The following is an 18,821-nucleotide window of genomic DNA, read 5'->3' as shown; positions in this document are numbered from 1 at the left end:
CGCGAAAAAGATCAAAATTGTTAAAAATTCATGTGATTAATCTAAAGCTAACCTTCTTCGTCTTCACCTCTGCGGTTGGTATCTCCAAGATCCAGCTAATCTTGGGCTTTCTCTACATGCGCCAGCTGGGAAAGAACTGCACACGTGTGATTTAGAATTTTTATGGTGGTCAGGCCCATGCACATAACCAAGAGGCCTTGGAACTGAAGACAAAGGTCCCGTGCACCTGCACTAAGAGAAAACACAAAGGGCACAAAACCCATTGGGTTTTGGAAGCAAGGGAGACAGAGTGAGGTAAAATAAAACAGGACAGGGGGAAGTTAAAAACAAAGCCCCCAGTAGGGGAAGAAGACAGAGTAGCAAAACAGCAACCAATTAAATTAAGAAACGAAGAAATAGTCTGCTATTAGAGAATGTGCTGCAAGGGACAGGCTTGAAATGACGTGGGAGAGGGTAGGCTGAAAATCAGCCCAAAAAAGCCCTTTGCTATAAGGCAGTTCAGAGAAAATAACTGTGCCTCACAATACTTTTATAGGACAAAGATGTGCCATGTTACATGGAAGGGTGGGAACCACTGCCGTAGACTTACGGGAAAGCCCAAAGCTCCAGTAGAATGAATTTGATCCCAGCCACGGTCCAGAATGGTCCAAAGCACTCTCTGTCTTATCCATTCTCATTCTTTCACAGTGCGACTGTTTGACATTCCCTCTGTGTGAACAATCCTTCTTCACGTGAACTGGCAGCCAAAAGCTTTCATTGTGGTTGCGCTAGTTGGTCGATGTCCAGCTATCAGCCCAGCTCAGCCCAGTTAACAATTTGCAAATTTTAAGAAGTTGGTGTTTGATTCTGCAATATGCTATTGATGGATAATGGATCCTGAGGTGTGGTTTAAAGGTGTCAGTGGAACTAAAAATCAGGACAGTTGAGCAATTTACTGAGAACCGTTGGGACACAGAGAGACTTGGTGAAAAACCCAAAATGTCCAACCAAACCAGAACATCCGGTCACCTTATCTCCACCCTGACAAATCCAGGACAGGAACGCCCATGGATGGCCTTCCTGCCTGATACAGTAAGAAGTCTCACAACACCAGGTTTAAGTCCACCCAGTTTATTTGATAGTAATCCCACAAGCTTTCGGAAACGGTGATCCTTCGTCAGGTGTGTGCAAGGTTCTGATCAGTGAAAGGCATTTATAGACACACACAGTTTACAGAATACTGATTGGAATGCAAGTCTTTGCAGTTAACCTGTTATTCAAGTCTTAAAGATGCAGGCAATGTGAGTGGAGATAGCGTTAGCATAGGTTGAAGAGATGTGTATTGTCTCCAAACAGGACAGTAAGTGAGATCTTACAGGCCCAGGCTTCCTGTCTGATGCCAGTTGAGGCCCTGAAATGGGGAATTGATGTTCAATTAATGCCTTTACAGCAGACCCCTTCCCACCATCACTCATCATTGCCAAATTCCATGATCAGACACCTTGGGTGAGTGTTCTACCAGCAGCAGCCACCTGATGATGCTACTGAGTACAGATTTGGCCAGAAGCTCTGTAGGCAGGACCTCTGTCCCGGGGTCCTGAATCGCAGTAAAAGGTCCGCTGCTCACCTGCTAAGTGGCACAAGATGTGGCTGGAGTTCCTGAAAAGAGACGACACAGGTCTCGCTGACTGCTCAGCTGGTGGCTGAGACCCCTGTCACCTTCCCAAGATGTTGCCCAAAGTCTATCTGAGGAAGTCATTTTTCCAGTATTCTGTTGAGGGAGGTAAATGTTTGATATGTTGATGCATGCAGCTATATAATTAATTATAAATGTTATAATTCATGCTACATTCTGACCAGGTTTACGCAATTGATATTGTTTTCATATTCTTCGTAAAAAAATATCTTTTACATTCTTTAGGTTGCTGCAAAATGCTACCAGAAAGGTGGAAATTTGGAAAAAGAGAAACTGGCGCTAGCACACGATGCTGTTCTCAACGTACAAGTCAAAAAAAGAAGCCAGAAGTAAGATTCTCTTCGTGTTACACAGCTCTTTGATTTGACTTGCAACCCAATGTATTTTTGAAGCAAGACTAGAAATAAAAGCCAAGCGCTTTGATACTCCGAAACCAAAATACTGTGGATGCTGGAAATCTGAAATAGAGACAGAAAATGTTGGAAATAAGGGGAAAATGGGTGGGATTTTCCAGCCCCAACACCCGCGGACATTGTTGTGGACGTGATGGGGACGTTTGGAGATCTGTTAATTGGTGGCTCTCCAAATTTTACCCATCTGGTCCGTGACGATGATGGTCAGGGTGATAAAATCCTTGCTAACATTACAGATCGACGACCTTTTGTCAGAACTTTGGTAACACGTTGATTTGGTTTTTTGAATGTGGCATAGGGCGTGCCAGCCAGGATTGCAGCTTGGAAACTTACAGGTACGTTCCCACTCACCACCTTCACTGGTGTGTTTGGTTCCAGCTACTTGACCTGATGGAATATTATGTCCCCCAAAGCTGTCCTGGTGCCTTTTACTTTCCATGTGGAATTTAACAGCATTCAGAGTTGCCCCTTTGCAGTTTTCCTAATGTGACTAATTGTCCCTGTCAATCCTTTCAGGATAACTCCTTGTCCCTCTCCCCATACATATCTTGATGCCTGGTGAAAAGTTAAGAATGTTACTGGAAGCTGAGGCTGTCACTGTAGCAGTAGTTTATAGTTTATTTATTAGCATTACAAGTAGGCTTACATTAACACTGCAATGAAGGAGGAGATACCAGATTTCAGGTGCCAGCAGAAAACTTGGAAGCACACTCTGAAGCCAAGCAGGTTAAGATCTGAAACACACCTGCTAATGCTTGGACACAAGGCTGAACACAATAAGATAAAACGCTACAGGACCGATCAACACCCCTCAGTCGCTAACTCTTGCACTTTGTGTACGTAGACACTCTGTAACAGTGAGCTCTGAGAAACAATATAGATTTGAGCTTCGGCCTCCTTTTGTAAGCCTCACAAATTACTGAAGGATTTCTTCTGCAAAAGCCAGAACGCTTTTACATTAAAGTTTTTTGTTTTGCTCTTCCCAGAGAAATTCAGAATGAATACCTCCAACTGGCCAAGACTTACCTGGAGTGCAAAGTACCGAAACTGTCACTGAAGTGCTTACGAAATGCAAAGGAATACAAGCTATGTGCAGAACTACTAGAGAAATTGGGAAAGGCATGTGATCATTGTATCTGTACTGGTTGTTCTTCATTTACATAACAGCAATAGTTTCCAAACTACCTCTTCCCCCGTATTATAATGGATGAAACTCTGACCTGTAGGACATCTTGCTGCGTTTGCTGCTACACTCTGCAGTTGTTTTACTCCATGACGTCATTGCGAGCGACAGAGTAAGCAGGAATAGAGTTGCTTATCAAATAGCTATTAAAGACGGTGATTAAAAAGGCCTCACTACCTGAGGTCAGCGAGGTGTAGTGGAGGAATGAAACCAAGGATCAGGACAGGGAGGGAGGGGAATCTTATGCTCGGCGAGCAACCTCTCACACTTTCTGAATCTCCCCTTTTAACCTGATCCTGTCAACGGAGCTGCAGACATGAGAAATGGAGGCTGTCTGGAATTGTGGCTGTCACTGGTTCACAAATTGGTTCAGAAACCTCTTTTCTCTCTGCATCCCCCATCCCATCCTGACCCCTGGAAACTGCAGGAGGCTGTGCCACAACTGCTCACCCGCCATGGGGCTCAGAAGCTGGAAGAATATCTTCAGGGTCAAATAATATCCAATTGGCATCATGTCTCTTGCAGATGATGTCATTGGTTTTCTGCGTACGCATGGGCTAGTACTCATTAGCAGATATTGGCAGCCATCTTGCACAGGCAGGAGGCAATGTTCCTGTTTCCTTGATTGACTGAAAAGCATGCAGCATAGTTATAATGTCTACTGTCTTTAACATCTGCAGCCCTGCCACAAGAGTACCATGACTACAGTGTGTCCTATCTAAGGGATGCAGTACCGAGGCAACTGACCAAGGCTGCTTTAGCAGCACCTGACGGGCCCGTGACCTCCACCACCTAGAAGGATAAGCACAGCAAGTAAATGGAATACTGTCAACTCCATCTTCCTTTCCCAGGCACACACCATCCCAACTTGACCACATCATTGTTCTTACTTGTTACTAGGTTAGAGTCTTGGAAGTCCCTAACACATCCATATTGTGGGAGCACCTTCACAATGCAGTGTAACAGCTTGAGAAGAAGACTTAACCTCATCACAAGTGCAACTAGGGATCACGATAAATGACAACCTTGATAGCAATGCCCACGTTCTCAGAATTAATTTTAAAAATCATTGACAATTAAATTCCCAACTTAACATTCAGGCTCATTTGATTTTCTTCCTCCTCTGTCGATCAGGTGAGCGAAGCAGCAAGCTTGTACAGAAAAGCTCAGTGTTACAGACATTCTGCAAGATGCTTTGAGCAAGTGCACAAATTTGATTCGGCGATCAAAATGCTCTGTCGTGGTGAATTATACAATGAGGCTGCTCTGGCTGTGGAACGGTAATGTCCATCCTTCTGACTGCACCTGTATGCAGTTGAATTTTTTTAAAAAATGATATGGCTATTGTTAACTAAATATCCCTCCTCTAGAACGGCCTAGGAGGTCATAGTTGTAGAGTAAGGGAGGGGTGGGTGGGGAGGTTCAAGACAGAGATAAGGAGAAGCTACTTCTCAGAGGGTTGTGAATCTATGGAATTCGCTGTCCCAGAGTACAGTGGATGCAGAATCAATGGATTCAAGGAAGAGATAGATAAGTATTTGATCAAAAGCGGGATAAAGGACTATGGGGAGAAGGCAGGGAAGTGGAGTTAAGATCAGATAGAGATCAACCATGATTATGTTGAACGGCGGAGTGGATTCGAAGGGCTGAATTGCCAACTTTCACTCCTAATTCCCAGTTTGCATGTACGTTTTTGCTTTACACAAAGATAAATGTCCGCATCTAAGTCCTAATTTACAAGTCTAACGTTTTTGTTTTTAGATTTCAGGAGATCCTTCGTCAAAAGAATCAGCTTTCCACAAAGCTTCCGTACACTGCGGATCAGTTCCGCTTAGAGGCTGCTGCCATGTATCATAGGGAGAATAAACTCACTGAGATGATGGACTCCCTGTCTTTCCTTGACCCTGAAGACCAGCTAGTTTTTCTCAAGTCAAAGAAGTGTTTGCCTCAAGCAGCTGATCTCCTGAAAAGTCAGAGGCGGGAAGAGGAAGCTGCTCTTATGATGCGGGAACATGGAATGCTCCATGAAGCAGCAAGGCTTTCAAATAAGAAGGAGTTTCAAGCTAAGTGCCTTGTTGCTGCAGCCCGAGTGAGTCTACTGAAAGAAAGCAAAGGAGAAGAGATAGACAAAGAAAGTGTCCAAGAGATGCTGGATGAAGCGATCAAACTCTTCAAAATCAGAAGACAAGAGTCCTCTGATATAGCAGAAGCCATGTTACTGAAAGGTCTTCTAAGTAAAGAAACCAGTGTGCTTAGAAAAGCTTTTGACATTTTTGTTTATGAAAATAACAGTGCTGGAGCGGCGGAAAGCCTCTTTATTTTACTACAAGAAGACGCTGCAGCTTTGTCAGATTTTGGGCAATCATTGACTTGTCTGGAAATGTTAATGCAGTTGATAAAAGCGCTTGACAATCCCCAGAACAATGCTGAGAAAGAGATGGTCAAAGCTTGCTATGAATTTTTTGGAATTTCACCAGTAAATGCGAAGTACGGCAAAATTCCACTCTATGAAGGAGCGAGAATATTGCAGATGGATTTTCACCTAGATCCAAATGAAAAGCAAGGAAGCTTTTACAAATGTGAAATAAAAAATGCTAGGACCTTGCTACAGAAGTACTTATTGCTTCACCTTTGTGGCTTCGCAGATGAAATTAAGTCAGCAGGACAGAGTATTCCAGATGTTTGTCCAAAGTTTATCTGTGGCTTGCCCTGTAAGTCTCCTTCCTGTCAAGATTATCATAGGCCTTTGAAAAGGCATGAAGCAAAAAATTCACTTGAAGCCAAGCTGTATCTGACCATTCTAAATGGAATATTGCTGGAAGCCAAATGCTTCTATCCTAAAGAGAACTTTCCAGAAGTTGAGAGAATTGATAATCTTCTCACAGGAGACACATATGCCTCATGCGCCACTCTGCTGAATGCTTTTTACCCAAAACATTTTCATCAGAGGGTTATCTCTGAAAGCCCTCGCGCTTGCTGGGATGTTTTGGGATTAGTGAAGAATAATACATTTGAGAGTTTCAGGCCTGTGCTGAGAGAGTACATATCTCATTGTTTTGATTGTTCTTCACTCCAGAAGAGAAGAGAGTCAACAGACTTGTGGGTACAGGCCCAACAGGTTTATCTTCTAACTTGTGACTACCCCAAGAAAATTGAGGACCTGCTCACAAAAGAAGAACAAGCATATGACTCTGAACGAAGAAAATGTGAAAAGGGCACAGATATTCAAGACAACAGGAGAAAACAAAGAAGTCTAAAAGGCAAGCTTGGGATGTTGACTACCAATACATTACATTTATGTATTTTCAGGCTTCTAGTTATTTCTATGAAGAATTTTTATGAAGACTCTGACCCAGAGCTATGCATTCATAGCTTCTACCGGTTCATGAATGTACTAACTAGAAGATGTGTTGATCCTGTCATCCCAAGTATAGCCAACACTGTCACAGTGCTTGAATTTCAGTTTATTTTATGCTGCGCTGTCCTTATGCGTTTCATAAAGAACCTTGTTGTCTGTCTCCCAAGGAGCTTTATAGCTCTTCTTCATTACTGGAACTTCATGTTCAAACCTAAAGGCAAACACAAAAAACCCAAAGATGCCTTTAGCATCATAAATGAATACAAGCCAAAAGATGTGCCCAGAATGATACATAAAATGAAGAGACATTTGTCCTACCTGGTCAGTGTCTTGTGTGGCATGCAGAGCCCTGACTTCAATGTGCTTTTGGATGCTTTCAGTGATCCAGATTACACTTCATCAGGAGAAGCAGAGAGGACAGTGGTTCTATGTGTGGTGATGTTGATAAATTCGAGGTACGTTTTTGACTCTCAAATGGAAAAGGTGATCAGATGCAATTTCAGGGAGGCGCAGAAAAAAATAATAAAAATCACCCAAGATCATGAGTCAAAAGTTCCGGTGAGACTGATTAATCTTGTTGAAAACGTTAATAGAGCACAGTGTGTTAAAGACGTGGTGAGCAGCCTTCAGGGGTTACTGAGTGAGAGAGATGATGAGTACTTGCACGACTGTACCTGGAAATGGGATCACCACTCTGGCCCTGGTTCAGTGCGGGGTATTTACTTTCAGAACATTCATGCTGAAAGATTTACTGCTGAATATCAGATAAAATGTGATGAAATTGTGCTCATGTCAGAGGAAGAACATAATGCTCCTGAAGTAGCTCAGTACCTTGAGGAAAAAGACGACCACCTCCAGGACATGGCTTTTGAATTGCAGAAAGCAAACTTGAGACGGAAATGGCAGTGTATACTACATGTAATTAGTGTGTGCAAATACCTGCTAACACTCTCGACACAAGCCCGATCAAAGGCGGAAGTGCCCAGCAACTTCAGAGAGGCTCAAATAGATGAGACGCAGTGTGATATTTGTGGAGTAAAATTTTCCAGAGGTTCTAAAAGCTATTTCCAAGAGCAGGAATTTGAAGAAACTACCAACTGTACCTTGGAAAACTGGGAAGAGACTGAAAATGAAGGAGAAAGTGAAACTTCATGCTTGCGTGAATGCTTTAAAACCCACATCAGACTGGAAGAGCACATAAAGAAAGAAAATGCCTACAATGCTTATTTGACTTATTTCAGAGGATCTGTGGAGCCCATCATGAGCAGAGGCAGAAGTATGCTGCACTACCTTGAGGAAATGGCAACAGATCACTTGACATCTAAAGAACTGTCAAAAGTGATGTATGAAAAATTACAGAACAGTATTGATGTAATTGTACACTTGATAGACAGCATCTACAACCAAAAGACCTGGATAAAAGGTAGTGTATTTTGCTTTAGAATTAGCTAACTTTCTCTCATCATTCAACTTTCATGTGGATAGACAATAATCTTTTAAGAAAAATTAAGCTGGTTTTACCTCTGGTTTCTTTTTTCTTATGAGTCCACTTTCATTTGTAGTTTCCTTATTTATTGTTGACAGCTACATCTTAGAATCTTACAGGGCAAAGGTGAAGGTCATTGGCCTATCATGGAAAGAGTTGCCCTGTTCCCCTGCTCTGAATGTGGAGATGCTGGCATTGGACTGAGGTAAAAACACAGTAAGAAGTTTCACAACACCAGGTTAAAGTCCAACAGGTTTATTTGGTAGCAAAAGCCTGACTCACCTGACGAAGGGGCGGAGCTCCGAAGGCTGGTGGCATTTGCTCCCAATGAAACCTGTTGGACTTTTAGCCTGGCGTTGTGAGACTCCTTACTGTGTTTATCCCTGCTCTGAATCCTTTGCCATGCAGTCTGGCCGCCCTCCCCTCCCCCAGTGTCCCCTAGAGTATCCAACTCATTTTTTTAGCTGAATCTGTTTCCCTTTTAATTTGTGTAATCCATAACTCGCTACATAGAACATAGAACATTACAGCGCAGAACAGGCCCTTCGGCCCACGATGTTGCGCCGACCAGTTACAAAAACAATGACCCACTAGCCTATACCAATCCCTTTTCGTCCATAAACCTATCCAGAGATCTCTTAAACGCCCCCAAACTAGACGCATTTACAACTGCAGCAGGCAGGGCATTCCAATCCCTCACCACCCGCTGGGTAAAGAACCTACCCCTGACATCCGTCCTGTAGCTACATCAAAAGAATTCTCCTCTTCATCTCCAAAATCCTTTTGTTCAATTACCTTAGATTTGGGTCGTTGACCCTCTTGTGAATGGAAATAGTTTCTCTTTATTTGATGAAAGAATCTTGCATTGTTCTCCTTAGAATGAAGAAGATTAAGGAGAGGTTTAATAGAAATGTTCAAAATTAAAAGTGGAGTTTTGATAGTGGTAGATAGTGAGAGATTCCTTCCATTGGGAAGGAGAAGGTTAGTAGGCGAAGGACCCAGATGTAAAGTAATTATCAAAAATACTCAGTGGAAGTGAGATGAAATTTTTTTTAATCAGCAAGTTATGATTTTGAATGCGTTGCCTGAAAGAAACATGGAAAAACTACAGCACAAACAGGCCCTTCAGCCCACAAGTTGCGCCGAACATGTCCTACCTACTAGGCATACCTATAATCCTCTATCTTACTGAGTTCCATGTAGTTATCCAAAAGTCTCTTAAAAGACCCTATTGAATCCGCCTCCACCACCACTGCCAGCAGCCGATTCCACGCGCCCACCACCCTCTGAGTGGAAAACTTACCCCTCACATCTCCTCTGAACCTACTGCCCAGCACCCTAAACCTGTGTCCTCTTGTAGCAACCATTTCAGCCCTGGGAAAGCTTGGTGGACACAGTCAACGCTGGCATCTCCACATCAAGCTTGGTGGAAACAGATGCAACTTACAAAAGGAAACAAGATATATATTTAAAAGGGAAAGTTTTGTAAGATCTCTGGAATGGCACTTAGCTCTTTCAGACAGTCAACACAAACGTCATGGGCTGTATCATTAAGTTAACCAAAATCATCCATTTCACATTTCTGGACAAATTTTCTGGAAGGACAGCGGGACTCTGCTCACGATCATCTCTAGAATTCAAAGGTCTGTCAACCTACACTTAATTTAAATGGATGGGTTCTACTTCCACCTCATCCCAATCTATCAAGTTGCCTTTAATCCTTACAAATGTGTGAACTGGATTCTCTCCAAGTATACTTTCCAGAATCCAAATCCAAAGAACAGATTTAGCGTTGTTCAAACATACGTACAAACATACAAATGCAGGTTAGGAGCGGGCTAACCTGTTTCGCCTTAAATTAATTTTTGCTTTTAGTATAATGAACATTTGGCTCAACAACTCCAGTGTGTGAACTTTCTCATCCACCTTCACCCCATTTCCATTATTTTATGCCAATCTATCATACTTTTTATTTTCATTGTTTCATTTTCCACATTTTAAAAATCTCAGTCTCCACACACACAAACACACACACACACACACACACACACACACATATCCCATTAGGGCCATTTGTACATGTCTCAGGTTATCCTTTGACATTCATCTCACCTTTGTTTTGCCATTTACGCATTCTGATCTTTTAATGGCTGCTATCAACACCCTTCGTAATCATGATCACCACTATTCACATTCCCTTTGTCTTTTGGTCTGTGGCATCTTTGTCACCCCCCCCCCCCCCCCCCCCCCGCTACCCCGCAACCTAACAATAAAAATCTTGTCCTGTTTCTATTGTCTTCAGCTCTGATGAGCGGTCACCCAGACTCGATGTTAGCTCTATTTTCTCTGCACAGAAGCTGTTGCGATTTTCTGTAGCATTTTCTGTTTTGGTTTCAGATTCCAGCATCCACAGTAATTTGCTTTTACCCCACGTAGCAGCGTTTTGTAGAGAGCTCCCTTTCAACTGGGCAAGTGTAGATTACGTACCTTCCTATATGGAAAGAAAGCAAAAAAGAGAGTCCATCACCCTGGGTGACTGCCACCAATCACCCATGTACTCAGATTTGGAGGAAAATTGGGCATGTATGGGAGTAGCTTTCTACCTATTCCTCTGAGCTGAAATATATACAATGGCAGTGAGGAAATATAACATTAAAATAGCTGTCTTAATTAGGTCTGTTGATTAAGCCAGAAGAACCACAAATTTAATATTGGATATATACAAACAAAGAACAACCCAGCACGGGAAACAGGCCCTTCGGCCCAACAAGCCCGCGCCGCCGCATCACCCTACACCTATTCTACCCTGCGTGTCTACGAATGGAACCCCTGACTTAGCCAGATTCAGGGGAGAATAGTGTCAATTTGGTAAAACCAGTCAACCTAAGAGCACATCTTTGGGGTGTGGGAGGAAACCGGAGCGCCCGGAGGAAACCCACGCATCCACAGGGAGAATGCACAAACTCCCACAGACACAGGCCCAAATCCATGTATCTGCACAGCTAGCAGTGCTAGTCACCGAGCTGTTGCGGCGCCCGTCTACCGGTCCAGGATCAAGCACACACACCGACACGAAGTACTAGGCCACTCCCGGAACCTCCAAGAGCAGCCCACGCATGACCCACCGTGTGCATGCCCCTCGTTTGACACGAGGTGGACCTCCACCTGCGGAATAAAAGACAAAAACGTTAATCACAAGCCTGCCTTTCCGGTGTCTCCCGAGGTTCTAACCCTTATTTAATAACCCCTACCATAACCCTCCATCCTCGTTTCACTCATGTGCCTATCTAACTGAACCTTAAACGAGTCCAACGTTCCCGCCTCCACCACCCTACTTGGTAGCGCGTTCCAGACCCCCACAACTCTCTGCGTAAAGAACCTTCCTCTCATATCCAAATTATACCTCTCCCCCCTCACCCTTAAATCATGTCCTCTTGTATTTGTAACCAATCTAGGGAGCAGTCTCTCACTATTGACTCTGTCTGTTCCCTTCAGTATCTTATATACCTCTATCATGTCCCCCCTCAATCTCCGTCTTTCCAAGGAACATATGTGGAACATCTGTGTAACTAACTGTTTGTCTTTAATCCTTTAGGTGAGGAAATATTGTCACAGAAAATTGACTTACTTCTGGAAATTGTAAATGAGGCTGACATGCGGCAGAAACAAACTAATGGTATGTTTAAATAACAACATTTATTCACACAATATTTCTAACTCAGCCATATTAGTTGTTATGGCCCATTGCTATACAATGCTATGGTAAAATCCCTGTTTCTTTTAAAATGATGATCGTTGAAGCTACTGTTATTGTGATTTAGATGGTCCTCAAAATTAATGAAGTTCTTGAAGAGGGAAGAGTAAGCATTCATTGATACAGTACATATAGTAGTACTTAAAAACATTCTTTAAAAAATGACTCAACCACATCTGATGTTTGAAAATTTAAACACACTACGTAGTTCTGACTTCTATATTTTAAATCCACATGCTTATTCCAACCTTCTAATTTGTGCAGATTTTAATACCAAAAGTACATCATTATACTAAAAACAAAAAATCAATTTAAGGTAAAGCAGGTTAGCTTTGACTTCAGTTGATTAACTGGTTTCTTTGCCAACAGACTCTGTTTTAATTGGCCTCAGAAAGTCAGTATCACTCCTTTACATAATTGCAACAATTCCACCTTGGAGGCAGGCTGAGAGGGTCTGGAGGTTGGGGGGCGGGTGGGGGGGGGGGAGGTGGCTGGGGAGGTGGGGAAAAGGAATGTTTACTGGAACAGGAAGACAGAGGTTGGAGACCCTCGTGCTTTGTTGAATACCTTCTCCTCCCCTCCCCTCCCCACTTCCCAGCTGGAGTCTCTCGCTGTCCGATAGGCATGTTTAACTACGTGCATTACTACTGATTTGAAGGCTGGATTCAATTTTTCATATGCACACAATAATATTTTGCCAGGAGTTGCAGCTAATCAGAATACAGCTGATATTGAAGAAGGCCTCGAAGATGGACAAGAAGACTTTGATGAACTACGCTCTAGGAAGAAAAGGAAAGGTGCCAGAAGAAAACGAAGGCACTAGCTTGAAACCAAACTCTCCAGTGGGGATGTGCATAGATCAAAAGTTCACTGTAAACCAGCTTTTATATATCAGTTATACCTCTGATCATACTGATTGAATGTAAACAAATCATTCGGCTTTTTCCAATAGTTATATCTTTGGATAATTGTTAGGTCTCTCTATTTCTGTACTTTTCAACCAATTTATCATCGGTATCAGATGAAGCCTTCATAAAAACCAGCTTTTTGAATCTGTTTAAAATATTGACACTATGATACAATGTCCCTTTTCCAAGATAGTATGATTATTTTTTCATTTCTTTTACAACAAATTCATTATTTTTACATCACATTGTAATTGTCCTTGAAATCAGGAAAACACAGTAAATTTATTTATATCAATATATTCTTTCTCACCCTGGAAAAGGGGGTTCTGCTATCTAGATAAATGGAGGTTTTGCTGGTAGGAGTTACTGGAACTCGTGGCCTGCGAGACTTGGCCATTGCATCTTTTTAACCAGAAATGTTGACGAGGTATTGCATGCTCAATTTTAAACAAAATCATCTTGGTGACATAACCAGAAGATAATTTTTAATTTTGGTCATTTATTTTTAAGCTGCGAACTGATTTGTCCTGAAATTCTTACTCTGTGTCTTACCACTGAATGATAGTACCTCCTAGTGGTAGTACAGAGTTGATGTTTTCTGGTTGTTGTAAAAGCTTTTATTTATCATGATTATTGCACCTCAATTTACCAGAGGCTGTTGAATTTGAAATTTTACAATGATTTGTTGGTATACAAAAATAATTTGAAGACAAAAGCAAGGTAAAATGACTGTAATATTTGATTTACCTATGTGAATTCAGTTTACCTGTATTTTTTATGAAGTTGAACAATTTGTTTTAAGATTGTGTTTTTTGCTTACATTTACAATACTTGTTTACTGTGGACCAAATTTTTTTTTTAACTAAAATCAAGTTAAGCTCATCTTCTTCAAAACAGTGTAAAAAATGTATTTGCATTTTACTGCTGTTAATACAAAGTTATATTTTGGTTGGGGGAAATATCTGTATTACTCATTAATTTGAATTAACAGCTTGAATGTTGTTATTTTAAATTGAGAATTGATTGACACTGATAACAAAATCATTCCAAATAATGACTTTTGTTTAAAGTTTGAAACTTTTTAAGAATGTCCGTGGGTTGTGGAATTTCTAATCTATGTTTAAGATTTTAGTTTTTTTTAGCCATTTTATCTATGACTGTTGAAGTAAGAAACTCTCAAGCCAGCTGATGCAAATCTGTCTTTTTGTGTACACACCAGTATTTTTGTCAATTCAAATGAGCTGTAACCAAACAGAACAGCTCTTTACCTGTTTAATAATTTGAAAACAGTCCAAATCAATGTCAGGATTGCATTGCTTGCTTTGCCAGAAGCTGCATTCCGAGACTAAAATAATTCTGTACAAGAGAAGTTTCCTTTGTTCTTGAAAATGTCTAGTTTTAAGGACAAAGAAATGAGTAAATAAATTGCTGAATTGCTCTTGGAGGTTGAAATACATTTTACCAATTCATTTTTTTCTAGAGTATTGTGTGTATAATAATATTTTAGCAATTGTCTGAAGCATTAGTTTTTCTAGACACATGACGTTGAAGGATACTAAAGGAGAACTTAATCTCAATCATTATTTTTACTGAGATGCCTTTTCTGGCAACAAGTTTGTAATAATTGTTCTAAGAATTCCTGTGTTTTTGGTCTCTGAAATAAATCATTTTCCACACTGTAACTTTTTGTTGTTGAATTTGTTAAAGAAGGGACCCAATCCAGTGCTGGATTTAAAGCCAGTGGACTGACAATCTGAGTTATTTTTCCATAGCTTTTAGTGTGATTCAGATTTCATTTTGTGTTCTTCTATAGACCAGTGAGTGTGCAATTTAATTTTAGTCACATTCAGCATGTGCTCATCCTGAAATGTGGCATGCACATTTGACCTCCTGACTCAGAGGCAAGAGTGCAAGCACTGAGTCGCCGACAGCAAAAGAAACTGTGAAATGGGACAGAGTCAGCAGTTTCAATGGAAGAGCACAAAAGGTTAAATGATAATCTTCATATTCCACAGATTCGTTCCAAAAAGTGTGAAACTTCAATTTTTTTTTAAGACTGGTTACCTTTTGAGTTTTTTTGAATTTCAACTCATTCCATAAATAGACCGTCTAAACATTTGTGGAATCTATTCAACCCTTTTAATGTCCTCTCGAAAATACATGCAGGGATACATTCCCAAAGGTAAAAGGCAAAATGCGAGAATCTTCTGAGGTTCAACACATCCACACCAGACCAAGCAACATTGATACCAATGCAGAAATAACTGAAAGACACCGCTGGAGCAACCAACTCTATTAAAATCCTATCTTGTGAACCATCAACTTTGTCTCATTTCCGAGTCAGAACGTAATGGATCCAAGTCCCGTTGTAGAATATGTCATCCAGGCAGATACTGAGGGAGGTGCCCTTTTTCCTGTGGGATGTTAAACCAAGCTGTTATCTGCCCATTTAAAGCAACATAAAAGGTCCTGTGACAGTATTTACACAAACAGGTTCCCCTGTGTGCTGGCCAACATTCAGGACACTATCACACAATGATTAACTGATAAGTTTCTCATTTGACTGTTATTGGTGTGTGAGCAACACCAGCAAGGCCAACGTACTGCATTGAGAAGTCAATAATAGACCTTCTCCTTGAACTGCCTCAGTCCTTGTGAGGATGCTTCCACGGTGCTGTCATGTAAGGAATCTCACCAGATTGATCTGATCATGAAGGAATGGTATGCATCTACGTCAGGATAGACTATGATTTGGAGGTAATTCCGTGTCGTTTCTGCTCTTGCTCTTAGTTGCAGTAGTGCATCCAGTAGATAGCACACGCCTGAAGTGACAAACATTTAAGGGGGTATTTCAGAACAAATATATTCCAACAAGAAAAGTTCCAAGGGGAGGATCCACTATCTGTGGTTAACTAAAGGAGTTAGAGTATTAAACTTAAAGAATGGTGTGCGCGTTCCCCCTGCCACTGAGCAAAGGGGTTGCACATGTGGTCAAGTACCAGCCCCACTAATGTGGCACTGGTTGCCCTGTCAACTGCCTGCCCAACAGGCTGTCTGGTTTCTGCCAATGTTCTATCCTGAAGACACTTGTGTACTGAAGACTGGGAGATGCTACGAGTCCAGCTCTAACCAGAGGCTGCAGGGGGCTGCCATTAAGCCCGGGAAGAAGTCTCACAACACCAGGTTAAAGTCCAACAGGTTTATTTGATAGCAAACACCACTAGCTTTCAGGGCTCTGCCCCTTCATCACGTGAGTGGGGAGTTCTGATCTCAAACAGGGCATATAAAAGCACACACTCAGTTTACAGAACACTGATTAGAATGTGAGTCTTTACAGTTAATCATGTCTAAAGGTGCAGACAATGTGAGTGGACGTAGCATTAAGCATAGGTTAAAGAGATGTGTATTGTCTCCAGACAGGACAGTAAGTGAGATGTTGCAAGCCCAGGCAAGTCATGGGGGTTACAGATAGTGTGACATGAACCCAAGATCCTGGTTGAGGCTGTCCTCGTGTGCTGAACTTGGCTATCAGTCACTGCTCAGCGACTCTGCACTGTCATGTGTCATGAAGGCCATCTTAGAGAACGTTTAACAAAGAACAAAAACAGCCTGGGAAACAGGCCCTTTGGGCCAACGAGCCCACGCCGCCATTTTAACATTACCAGTCCCCCCTCCACCCATGACCCTTATGTATTGTTTATGGCAATCCACATTGAGGGAAACTAATTTAGGGACAATTTATTACCTCCAATCAGCCTAATAGCACATCTTTGGGGTGTGGGAGGAAACTGGAGCACCCGGAGAAAACCCACACAAGCACGGGGAGAATGCACAAACTCCCACAGACACTGGCCCAAATCCATGTGTCTGCACAGCAAACAGTGATAGTCACTGAGCTGTCGTGTTGCCCAGCATCTGGTCCAGTTTAAGCGCACACTATTGACATGAAGCACCAGGCTACTCTCGAACATTCAAGAGCAGCCCTAGTACGACCCATCGCGTGTATGCCCCTCGTTGGACAACAAGGCGGACCGACTTAAAACCTGTGAATTAAAAGAGAAAAACATTAGTATCATTCCTCACCCTTATACATTACCAGGGACGCCCCAATGCTAATGAACCTTATTTAAAACAATCTCCTATATCCTCCCATCTCCAACCCACTCATGTGCCTGTCTAAGTTACTCTTAAACATCTCCAGCATGCCTGCCTCCACCACCTTACTTGGCAGAGCATTCCATACCCCCACAACCCTCTGTGCAAAAAACCTCCCTCTAATATCCATGTTATACCTCTCCCCCCTCACCCTAAGCCCATGGCCCCTCGTACTGTGTGTCTCTAACATAGGTCTTTACCTGAAGATCAGAGGCCGAATGCCTGTGTTCACCAACAGGAAAAGAACAATGTTGCTGGTGATTGTTGGCAGTATTCATTCATCTGTTGTAGCATCTGCATGGTCTCTCCAATGTACCATGCCTCAGGACATCCTTTCGTATCAAATAGACAATGTTGGCCGAGTTGCAAGAGTATGTACCACATACCTGCTGGATGGTGTTCTCACATGAGATGATGGCATCCGTGTTGATGATCTGGCATGTCTTGCAGAGGTTGCTGTGGCAGGGTTGTGTGGTGTTGTCCTCCTGAAGGCTGGGTAGTTTGCTGCGGACAATGGTCTGTTTGAGGTTATGTGGTTGTTTGAAGGCAAGAAGTGGAAGTGTGGCGATGGTCTTAGCAAGATGTTTGTCTTCATCAAAGACATGTTTTCATCAATACACATCTCTTTAACCTTTGCTTAATGCTTTGTCCACTCACATTGTCTGCGCCTTTAAGACTTGATTAGCTGTAAAGTCTTGCATTCTAATCAATATTCTGTAAACTGAGTCTGTGCGTTTATATGCCCTGTTTGAGATGAGAACTCCCCACTCACTTGACGAAGGGGCAGAGCCCTGAAAGCTAGTGGCGTTTGCTACCAAATAAACCTGTTGGACTTTAACCTGGTGTTGTGAGACTTCTTACTGTGTTTACCCTAGTCCAACGTCGGTATCTCCACATCATTAAGCCCAGGGGCAGGGGACGGAGGAAATCAAGACCCACATGCCCTTTGATGGGCTGTTGGACGCAGTGTGCCACTGCAAGCTCCAGCTCAGTAAGGGGAACAGGCCTTGCAGCTATTGCCCCAATCAAGGGAGCTCTGCAGGTGCACTGCATGGACTCCGCAGAGCTCCTGACAATGGCCACTCATTTTGTGATAGTCACAAGGGTGCTTCTTTATCATCTGTCTGAACTGCAAGCCATTCCTGAAAGCTACTGCACCAGACATTCAGGTAGGTGCACTTATGTTGGTGCTTCAACAGTTCTCAATGCTCTCACAGCCACATATGCTTTCTGTGCCTTCTATAACGAGGATGTGGCAATGGTCGGCAACCCATTAGCTGGAGTACTGTGTGCAGTTTTGGTCGCCGCACTTACGCAAGGATATTTTGGCCTTGGAGGGAGTGCAGAGGAGGTTTACTAGGCTGATACCGGAGTTGAGGGGCTTGAGCTATGAGGAGAGGCTGAATAAACTAGGCTTGTACTCGTTAGAGTTTAGAAGAATGAGGGGAGATCTCATTGAGACATATAAGATGTTGAATGGGATGGATAGGATAGAGGTGGAGAGGCTCTTCCTGCTCAGAAAGGACAGTAGGACTAGAGGGCACAGCCTCAAGACAAAGGGGGGGCGGTTTAGAACGGAGTTGAGGAGGAACTTCTTCACTCAAACGGTGGTGAATCTCTGGAATTCTCTGCCCGTTGAGGTGGTGGAGGCTGCCTTGCTCAATATTTTTAAGATGCGGGTTGATAGGTTTTTGATAAAAGAGGGGATTAAGGGTTATGGGGTGAGGGTGGGAATGTGGAACTGAGCCACGACAGATCAGCCATGATCTTATTGAATGGCGGGGCAGGCTCGCAGGGCTAGATGGCCTACTCCTGCTCCTATTTCTTATGTTCTTATTAAGATGGTGCATTGGGGATAGTGTTGAGTTGCCAGCCAATAGGGACACTGG

General features: G+C 42.5%; 1 protein-coding gene across 4 annotated transcripts in view; it reads left to right on the top strand.

Annotated features, from left to right (window-relative positions):
• The window catches only part of LOC145346446 (TPR and ankyrin repeat-containing protein 1-like), a 104,802-nt gene extending 90,343 nt beyond the window's left edge, over positions 1-14,459 (top strand). For all 4 annotated transcript variants that reach the window (XM_080193693.1, XM_080193695.1, XM_080193692.1 and 1 more), the window contains exons 20-25: positions 1,901-2,004; positions 3,075-3,207; positions 4,406-4,551; positions 5,033-8,052; positions 11,711-11,791; positions 12,571-14,459. In XM_080193693.1, coding sequence (XP_080049819.1) covers positions 1,901-2,004; positions 3,075-3,207; positions 4,406-4,551; positions 5,033-8,052; positions 11,711-11,791; positions 12,571-12,692 — 3,606 coding nt within the window. In that variant the 3' untranslated portion in view covers positions 12,693-14,459. The remainder of the gene's footprint in view (positions 1-1,900; positions 2,005-3,074; positions 3,208-4,405; positions 4,552-5,032; positions 8,053-11,710; positions 11,792-12,570) is intronic.
• Positions 14,460-18,821: the final 4,362 nt, after the last annotated feature.

This window comes from Carcharhinus amblyrhynchos, chromosome 8, assembly GCF_965287045.1.
Source record: "Carcharhinus amblyrhynchos chromosome 8, sCarAmb.v2.hapA, whole genome shotgun sequence".
Classification (NCBI taxonomy): Eukaryota; Metazoa; Chordata; class Chondrichthyes; order Carcharhiniformes; family Carcharhinidae; genus Carcharhinus; species Carcharhinus amblyrhynchos.
This window is presented reverse-complemented; position numbering and strand designations above follow the sequence as displayed.